Here is a 10,641-nt window from a genome sequence, read left to right on the forward strand (position 1 = left end):
ACAACGAGGTCAAGGAAGAAATAAAAAGACAGCTTGAAACAAATAATAATGAAAATACAACAACTGCAGATCTACGAGACACAATGAAAAAAAAAGTCCTAACAAGGAAATTCACAGCATTATAGGCTTACCTCAAAACACACACACACACACACACACACACACACGAAAAATCTCAAATAAACAATCTAACCTAATACCTAAAGGAACTAAAAGAACAACAAACAAAGACCAAAGTGAGCAGAAGAAAGGAAATAATAAAGATCAGAGTGTAGATAAACAAAATAGAATCTAAAAAAAATACAAAAGATCAATGAAATTGGAGCTGCTTCTTTGAAAAGATAAACAAGATTGATAAACCTTTAAACAGACTTATCAAGACAAGAAGAGAGAACCCAAACAAATAAGTCAGAAATGAAAAAGAAATGACAACTGACACCAGAGTAATACAACAGCCTATGAGAAAATATTACAAACAAGTACACATATGCCAACAAACTGGGCAATCTGGAAAAATTACTAGGGACATACAGTCTTGCAAAACTGAATCATAAAGAAACAAAAATATCTGAAAAAACCAAATGCAACCAAAGAAATAAAAAAGTAATGAAAAAACTCCCAACAAACAAAAGTCCTCAACTGAATGTTTGGTGAATTTTACCAAACATTCAAAGAAGAATTAACACCAATCCTTCTCAAACTATTCAAAAAAAAATTTCAAGTTAGGGGAATACCCCCAAGCTCATTTTATGAAGCTGGCATTCTCCTAATTCCAAAACCAGGTAAAGACACTGCAAATAAAAACTTATAGGCCAATATACCTGATGAACAGAGATGCAAAAATCCTCAACAAACTAAATTTAGTAACAAATCAAACCAAACCAAATCCCAAACCAAATTTAGTAACACATTAAAAAGATGATACAATATTATCAAGTGGAATTTTTTTCCTGGGATACAAGGTTGGTACAATATCCACAAATCAATAAATGTGGTACACCACATAAACAAAACAAAGGATAAAAAATGACAAGATTATATCAATAGAGTCAGAAAAAGCATTGGACAAAATCCAGCATCGATTTATGATAGAAACTCTCAGTAAAGTGTGAATAGAGGGAAGATATCTCAAAATAATTAAGGACATATATGACAAACTCACAGTTAACATCACACTCAATGGAGGAGAATTAAAACATTTCCCTTAAGATCAGCAACAAGACAGGGATGTTCACTTTCAGAACTCTTATTCAATACGGTACTGGGTGCCCAGCCATAGCAATCAGACAAGAAATAAAAGGTATACAAATTGGAAAGGAAGAAGTAAAACTCTCATTATTTGCAGATGACATGATACCGTTTATGACAAACCATAAAGATTCCACCAAAAAACTACTAAAACTAATAAATAAACTCAGTAACGTAGCAAAATATGAAACAAATATTCATAAATTGGTTGCATTTTCACACAGGAATAATGAACTATCAGGAAAAAAACTAAGAAAGCAATCCCACTTAAAATTGCACCAGAAAAAAACACCTAGGAATAAATTTAACTAAGGAGGTTAAAGACCTGTACTTGAAAAATTATAAGACACCAAAGAAAGAAACTGAGGAAGATAGAAATAAATGGAAGCACATACTATGCTCATGGATAGGAAAAATTAAAATCATTAAAATTTCCATACTACCCAAAGCAATCTATAGATTTAACACAATTTCCTATCAAAATATCAATGGCATTTTTTTCACAGAACTAGAACAAAAAATCCAAAAATTTATATGGAGCTATAGAAAATCCCAAATAGCCATAGCAATCTTGAGAATGAAGGATAAAGTTGGAAGTATCAAGCTAGCTACCTGATCTCAAACTGTACTATGAGGCCATAGTAATCAATATAATACTATAGTATAAAAACAGAAATATAAATCATGGAATGGAATAGAAAGCCCAGAAATAAACCCACACCTATATGGTCAATTAATATTTGACAAAGGAGGCAAGAACATACAAGATGCTCAACATCTCTAAAAATCAAAGAAATGAAAACCAGAATAAGATATCATCTAACACCCCAGAATGGCCATCATCAATAGAATCAACAAACAGCAAATGCTGGTGGAAATGTGAAGAAAAAGGAACCCTCATACACTGTTGGTGGGAATGCAGACTGGTGCAGCCACTGTGGAAAATCGTATGGAGTTTCCTCAAAAAATTAAATCTAGAACTGCCTTATGACCCAGAGATTCTACATCTGGGTATATATCTGAAGAAACGCAAAACATTAATTCAAAAGAATATATGCACCCCTGTGTTCACTGTAGCATTATTTGTAATAGCCAAGATATGGAAGCAACACAAGTTCCCATCAATAGACTAGTGGATAAAATCATGGCAAAACAGATATGCCGTGGAATATTACTCAGCCATAAAAAGGTGCGGAGTCTTACCTTTGTGACTGCATGCATGGTCCTAGCAGGTATTATGCTAAGTGAAACTGGTCAAAAAAAGACAAATACCTTATGATTTTTTTAATATGTGGAATCTACAAAACAAAATAAACAAACAAGCAAAACAGAAACAGGCTCATAGAGAAACAAAACAGGCTCATAGAGAAACAGAACAGGCTGATGGTTGCCAAGGGAATCGGGGTTAAAAGACAGAATAAAAAAAGTGAAGAGATTAAGAAGTACACATCAGTAACTACACAATAATCACCAGAATGTAAAATAAGTCCAGCATAGAGAGAATATAGTCAATAATATTGTAATAACTATGTGTGGTGCCAGGTGGGTACCAGAAAGAAATATCAAGGGGAACACTTTCTAAAATATGTGACTGTTTAGCCACTATGCTGTACACCTGGACCTAATACAACATAATATTCACTGTAAATTGTAATCGAAAAAAAGAAAAAGAAAAAGAACATTATACCTCCATGATCAAAGGAGCAAGTCTGTATCTCAAGAATTTCAAGTCTTATAGCAAACAAACAACCGTGAATATTATCATGAAACTGAGCTTCCTGACCACATCTGATCAGTGTTTTCTGGAGGCTGATTGCCAGGCTTTCAAATGAAATAAAACTTATTAATTTATAATCACAAGTACAGCATCTGCTGCCCAAATGAGTGAGTGTATGGCCAGAAGGCATTTCACATATTTAGTAATATCCTATCCCATCCTATTGTTGGCTACTTATTTTCCAAATTTGTTTAACCTGCCTATCTTCAGAGGAATTTGAAGTTTCCCTAGTCATTTTGGAATCTAGGTCATTCAGAACCTGCTTACCGAGTGCTGAGCCCAACCCAGCTATGGGACCATAGGCACTCCCCAATACAAACTCCACCCAGTTGTGTGTTACACATCGGTGGGTACTTTTATTGAATCACTTCTAGAAGCCTATAGGAAGAAGAGAATTTAGGTAATAGAAGCTAAGGATTTCACTTAAGAACATGCATTTCAACTTCAAAAACAGAAGAGAGTCAATGTATTTTTTTCTCAATAATGTTAAGGTTTAAACAAAATGAATTTTCTGTTGCCATTTTAAAAACAAACATATTTTCAGAGATTGGAGTAGATATTTTACTATTACATTATTTTGATGATCTTGTGGATAAACTTTTAAAATAGAAACAAATAACTCACCCAAAGGAAAAAAGAAAAAAGGAAACCTACACTTCATTGATTTGAATGTTTTAAATTATAGGGTAAAATCACCAACTCCTGACCCTCAGCCAAAAGGATTAAGTAGATCCAGATGTCACAGACATAAAGCCAAATGTTTACATCACATCTTAAAAACAATCATTGTTTAATCCTGCAAAGATATGGAGTGACATGTCAGATGGTTTAATGTATCAAGGAGAGAGAGAGAGAGATGCCACCTTTACATAGAAAGGCAGAGAAAGAAATGTCTGAAAGCCGAATTTAGGGTGACTCTCCCCAGAAGCTTAATGTTTTCAACTCACTGAGACAGAGTTTCTCAGCATCTACCCTCTACCTTGGCATCAAGTTCTCAGAGGACAGTCTATAATTTTTATGTGGCCAAAGAATAAATTTTAAAAAATGAATATATTACCAATAACGAGTTAATACAGTCTCTAACCTAATTCCAGACCCATTCCCTGGCAAGAACCTCTTCATAACATGTGGGTTTCCCAAACAGTTGGACTTTCCTCCAATATGGGTGCCGTCTGTCTGCAACATCCGTTATTCCGCTGGTCGCAGAGGTCGATTTTGACGATCTGACTGGTTTCTTTCTCTCTCGGGTATTTCTGGCTACCTGTCCTGCTTCTCACCCCAAACCATGTAGGTCTACATGGGCAAAAGTTACGGAAAACATATTTCCCAAGCCCACTAGTAGAATACTCATAGTCTGACAAGTATGTCTGTACTTAAGCATACAAAGACCACAATATTGAGCTCTCTGAAGTACCTACAGTAGGTACTGTCAGCCTGAAGAAGGCCAATAGACATTAAGCACTGATGTTTTCCTACAACTTTCGGGTCCAGGTTATTCTATCACCAAGCATGTATTATATTTGAGCAAGTGAGAATTTAAAAGGCATTTGTAATTCATAAGACTTTTTCGACTGTTTTTTTAAATCCTCAGATTGTTGCAGCACTTATGTTTTTAAAAATCTCTAAGCACACAGATTGGCCTCGTCAGCTGGAGTCCCCTCTTTCAGGCACTGGAAATCATGGAAAATCTCTGGAGTCAGAGGGAGCGTGGGGCACAGCATCACAACACTCATCCTCTGGTTTGGGGCTGCACGTGGAACCCCTACCTCAAATGGAATGGGATACTCTGCCGCTTTCTTTCCAGTCAGAACCTGCCCTGTAGCCCACCATCCTTTGCTAACAACTGACCACGGAGGCTGGATCTCCTGAGGAAGCAAGCGGAAGTGGAGGAAGCATGGACAATGTCATGTCCTGTAATCAGCAGTCCTCTGGCCTGACCCACAGGCCTGTGATACCACAGCCAGGACTCCCAGGGCCACAGTGTCCATGCAGGAGCAGGGCAGAGGGAGATGCTGCCCCACCACAGAAGCTAAACCCAGGCTACACAAGCAGGACCAAAACAATTCGTCAAGCTACAGAGTGCAGATGAGCGTGGCTCCAGAGAGTGCAAAGGCTGAGTCTGTTTTGCTTCTACAAGGGAGCAATTAGTGTCCTAGCAATGACTATCAACAAGATAGTTAGGCAACATTTCTGGAAGAAATATATTGCCAGGAAAGTAGACTGTTTCCAGAATAGGTTGCTTTAGTATGCATTCTTCTTTTTATAACTCTTGGTTACTTTTAAGTATATGACAGTCATACCTTAATATTTTATTTTATTCACTAGCATTATTCAAGCAGGAGCAGTGTGAAATTGAATAAGAATTCGGTATCTGAGAAAACCTCACATGAGAGCTGTATACTTTTCTTCTTGAAGTTTTTGAAATTGCTCCTCCACCCTCCATCCACCTGCAGGTTGAAAGATTGTGACTCAAGGGGTAGGCAGCTGAACTTGAGATGTGCAGAAAATAAATGTGATTCCTCACTGCCCTTTCTCAAAGTGGGGACACTAATCACCTCCAGGACCCAACTGCTCTTCCCAGAGCCGGCTGCCTGAGTGCACCGTTAGCTACAAACCTTCCCACCTAGGGGGCCACGGGAAAAGGAAAAAGCGGGAAGGTGGAGGCTGTTACTTTGCTCCTTGGGGAGTGAAGTATGAGATCTGTGGGACAAGGAAGATCAGCCTCAGAGGGGCTGATCTAAAACACAAATCTAAACACATTTTTCATCATTACATGTGAACTACAATCTACAGCCCAGCTGAGGGACATCTTTTACTTTATTGGAAATAAAGGAGTTCTGAAACTCTTTTGGAAATACACATTTCTTAGCATCCAAAATCATCAGATAGAAAATGTGTTTGTGACTTTAAGCAGATGGCGACACCCCCTCCCCACCCACCTACTGATATTGCTTCATTGGAAAGACATGCGATGTGGTAGGAGTTCCAAATTGCCACCCTCAGTTGAAAGGGTCTCAAAGCTGAGCACACAAGTGCAAAATGAAACATCTTTGCAAGCTATTGTCTGTTCAGCGTTCCCCACTGGGGGAAATGGAAAATGAAGACTCAGCCCTGCATTCCTCTTCCTCCTCCGTCTGTCTGCCTGTTTATTAGTTGATGGGACATGTCATCATGACACCTAGGCCTTCAGCAGCATGGAATAAGTGAGCATGCTTACAAGGACACGGAAGGCCAGCCTGTGCCCAGCTTCTTCTCTGAACAGATGTGGAAGAACTGTTCCATTCTCTTAACTAACAAGCAGCAGAACTAACATACAGGTAAACAAGAGATGAGCAGCAAGCCCATTTGTTCAGGGAAAATCAGCTAAGACTTCGCATTAGACACACAGGGCCCCTCCAGCATTGTGCATCCTCTGCCATAACAAGTTCAAGTGCATTTTTCTTCATCTTTCAACTTTTCATTTTGAGATAATTATTGATATCCTTGCAATTGTAAGAAATAATTCAGAAAAATCTGTTTACTCAGGCATCCCTAATTAGGCAGGTAACATATTGCAGGACAATAGTAAAAGTCAACAAGGGTATTGATACAACCCATCAACACGTGTTATGTTCTGAAAATCAATTTAACCCCTTGAAAAAGCAGCACATCCATAAAAATGCCTCAGGTTCGATGGTCTTTTGATGATTTTTTTTGTGTCTTTACGAACAGACCAGTTGCTTGGCTGAGGGAGTCATGACCATGACCGACACTGTTGACTCACCACACCTCCAGTTCTTTGAATTTATCAAACTTCTCTCTCACTGATAGCACTTCCCGTAGAGGAGGAACTTCTTTGCATTTTGTTTCAGTTTAGGATTTCCTAAAATTAAGACAATGGAGTGTACAGAGGGGTATAAACCAACCAGCAACAGGCAGAAGAGAAAGACAAAGTGTTTGATCTTGAAAATATGAGCAAGGGCTAAAGTAGCCATCATGTACTGGGAGACATAGAGGAGCAGGAAGGACAGGAAGGACCGGAGAGCACTGATGTGGACACTGGCGCCTGGGGGCCTGGTGCCCGTTGCTGTGCTTGTCATCTGCTGGGTGTGCCTCCCCAGGGAAAATATCAAGAGAAGAGCAGAGATAAGGAAGATAACTAAGGGCAGTAAGAGTTCAATGAACAAAAATACAAGCTGTAACACAGGTATTTCTTTGATTTCTCTGACTTGAGTTGTTGCATTTGAGAATAAAATGCTCGACCAGATATTTTGGAAGAGAATCCATGCATATTTCCTGTGGAATACAGAAGTGAGAGATGTACATAGCAAGGTCCCTAAAATCAGCCATGGCACCCACTTGGAGATCCTCAACTTCAACCAAAAGAAGAGTGGGTGAGCGATGGGGGAGATCTTGGTGCAGTAGAACACGCTGAGCCACGTGGCAAGCCAAAGTTCCAGTTCGTATATAAACATGAAAATGACAAAACACCCACCAGTAGGAGAGGTTCCAATCAAGGAAAGAAGAGCCAGATTGAAGTAGAATATGACTATCTGGAGACAAATCCTGGAAGCCGCCAGGCAGCAAAGGAGGAGGTCAAAGGGCAGCATCTTCCTCTGCTTGATCCAGCCCATGCTGTTCACCACTACAATGATGCCATTCGCTACAACCCCCACGAGACACTCGATTGCTGCAAAAATAAGTTGGGTAATAATGAGAGACTGTAGCATCTTGACAAAAAAAAAACCCACTTATTTTAAAAATTGATGTAGTTATATATTTTGGACAATTTGAATTATTCAAGTTTTCTGTTTTTCTTCAACGAGATTGAATCCCTATGGGGGACATAGCTCTAATCAGAAAGGCAGTGAGGCAGGAATGTGTTTATAGCACAGTTTTCTCCACATAGTACTGAGGCAGTCAAATAAGAAAGAAATAGTCTAGCAACAATTTGCTTGTTCACAATGGCTTTTGCATTTTCCAGGCCTAGTTAGCTTTCAACATCAGCATCACAAGCAAATGTTGGAAATGAGACACCTTCAGGGCTGGGAGAAGGGGTCCTCTGTTACATTGTCAGTGGCAGTTTCTTAGCCCCTCATCAGTAGCAAGAATATTTGTGTCTACAGGTGCAATTCTACTTAATGTTTGTGACGCATTCTTTAAAAACTTTTTTTGAAATTGTCACCTCTGCTATCATGATGCAGACACTCAGTCACACAGGCTCCTAAGTGTTTTTCTACTATGCAGCGGCTGAGCAATTCAGGACCACGCAAAACTTAGAACAGAGATGTAATAAAATATATGTGATGCACAGAGAGCATCCCAAATGTGTGTATTCGGTCAGTAAAAGGCCTAAGGGGAAGTAACTCACAGCCAAGAAAATCAGCCGGCACCATTCACACCAGTGACTATCTGCAGAATAACACCAAGGTTGGAACCTTTTCCTGGTTATTTTCTCAAAACCAGGGGAATTTTATAACATGAGCTTGTTGTTCCAGGGGAAAAAAGTAACAACAAAAGAGTACATGACTCAACGTGTTGTTACAACAGACTATTTTTGGAAAAATTAAATTACCATTTTTTAACATGTGTGCTGTGCCAGGTCTTATGCTAAACCAGGTTTTCTCAGTGTCAACACTGTCCATATTTGGGTTGGATAATTCTTTGTTTGTGTGGAGAGGGAGCTGTCCTGTGCAACGGAGGATTCACCAGCATCCCTGGAGACCACCCACAAGGTGCCCATAGTATGCCCCCCTCCCCAGGTGTGAAAACCAAAAATGTTTCCAGAAGTTGCCAAGTGTTCCCTGAGTGGCAAAATCACACCTAGTTAAGTACCACTCTCCTAAACACTGGGGGACAGCAGTGGATAGAACCAAGTTTCTGTCCACCAGGCACTTGGAGACTAAAGGCAGAGCCAGCCACATGTATAGTGTGACAACAAACTAAATTAGCTATTTGGACAATTCACCACCAGAGCACAAAGTGGGGAAGAATTTATTAAATGCTGGGGGAATGGAAGCTTTTCTAACATAGCCCTTGATCACAATGTACCCAGCATATCCCCTACGGAGGCATATGTCCTGGATACAGGCCGCTTTGTCCAGAGATGTCATAAACAACACTAAAGATGAATCTCACATTTAGTAAGCTGGCAGGAAACCCAGGTGGAAACACCAGCGGTGAGTTACTTTGTCATTCTTCTCTGAATATGTGATATCTGTGCAACGTAGGCTCCACTCCGCTGCTCTTATCACAGCTTCTACGTGATGAAGGGAACAAAGGGAAACATCTTCAGGGAGGCAGGGGGGGAGGCAGCTCCTGAGTGGCTTCCACCAAAACAGATCCCGAGTTGACCGTGACCATCAGGATGAACCTTGTTCTTCTCCTTCAGGTGGAAAAAATGTACTAAAAACTTTGATTTTACCTGCTGCAGGTTTGAAAAAGCAAAAAGGGAAGGACATCCATCTATGAAATAATGACGCTAAGATCACTCTGTTTCCCCAGTTGCTCGATCAAACCTCTGTCCAGGTGCTGGTCTCTTTGCTGTGTTGCATGTGTTGGTTGCCAGCCTGTGCCCTGTGAGGCTCAGCCCTGTGAAGGCATGCCTGGGCTTTCTCTTCATCCCCAGCATCCAGTCATTCTTTGGTGTTTGGATTATGGAGCATTCGTTAGGTAAAACCAAACTGAATTACATAGGGGTTTTCATAACAAAGGAAAAGAGAAATAAATATTACAAAGTCACGTTGAAAGACAGCCTTTCCTTTCTAACTCTCTGTTCCTAGAGACATCACATCATAAGACCAGCATCTAGCTCTTTCCGATTGCTCCAGTGTTGCCCAGACCTTTGTGTTCTGAGTCCTTCAGCATGGTCTGGGCATTTCAATATTGCAAAAAAGTAATGGTAAAACCAAGGCAAAAAAGTGGAAAAATTCTATTTTGATTCTAGAATAGTAATATAGTCTTTCGGAACTGACAGCCAACTGGCAGAGATCATGCATAGTACACCAAAGACTTAAATGAAATAACAATGTCCAATTCTATTTATTAACATGCTGTTTGCCTTTTGGATTCAAGCATCTTGAGGGGATATTTGGTTCTCAAATATTCTATTATAACTCTTCTTAGAACTAGCTTGGGGAGTACAGGCAATTCTTCACAGAGAACTTTATGTCACAAAGAGCAGCTCTTCTGATGCAGAAATCCCATGAAGTAAAAAATAAAAATTCTTGAGGCTGAAGCTACATTTTTTCTCATTAAATAATTTCGATCACCCGTCCCTCTAGTGAGCCCACACAAAGGCTGCTGAAGGCACCCCATTCCTGGACGAGTGCCAGCAACTCGCCGGAGACTTGTATTTCTTACACTGAAGGGGGCTGGACAAGAGATGTCTGTCCATAGCAGCGGAGCACTTGTGTGGCTGCTAAACTAATGTCCTATTCAAGCCCCAGGGGCAGCTGCTTTCAGTGCTAATGTGAAGACCTCCAGGGTCATGTTATCCAGCCTTCCCCTTAGATTCTACTACATCAATCAAAATAACCACGAGCCTCTGTCATGCTGTGCTGAGCAAGAGCGAGCTAAATATTTTAATGAGCAATGCAACAAACCAGAGAAAAATGCTCCTAAATATAGAAGCCCTT

At 39.8% G+C, this 10,641-nt stretch overlaps 1 protein-coding gene across 1 annotated transcript; it reads right to left on the reverse strand.

Annotated features, from left to right (window-relative positions):
- Positions 1–6,825: 6,825 nt before the first annotated feature.
- Positions 6,826–7,734, reverse strand: TAS2R1 (taste 2 receptor member 1). The gene has a single exon (XM_037062823.1). The coding sequence runs from the start codon at positions 7,732–7,734 to the stop codon at positions 6,826–6,828; it is 909 nt and encodes a 302-aa protein (XP_036918718.1).
- Between the last annotated feature and the right edge of the window lie 2,907 nt (positions 7,735–10,641).

This window comes from Sturnira hondurensis, unplaced genomic scaffold, assembly GCF_014824575.4.
Source record: "Sturnira hondurensis isolate 20B ecotype Veracruz unplaced genomic scaffold, ASM1482457v3 Scaffold0014384, whole genome shotgun sequence".
Taxonomy (NCBI): domain Eukaryota; kingdom Metazoa; phylum Chordata; class Mammalia; order Chiroptera; family Phyllostomidae; genus Sturnira; species Sturnira hondurensis.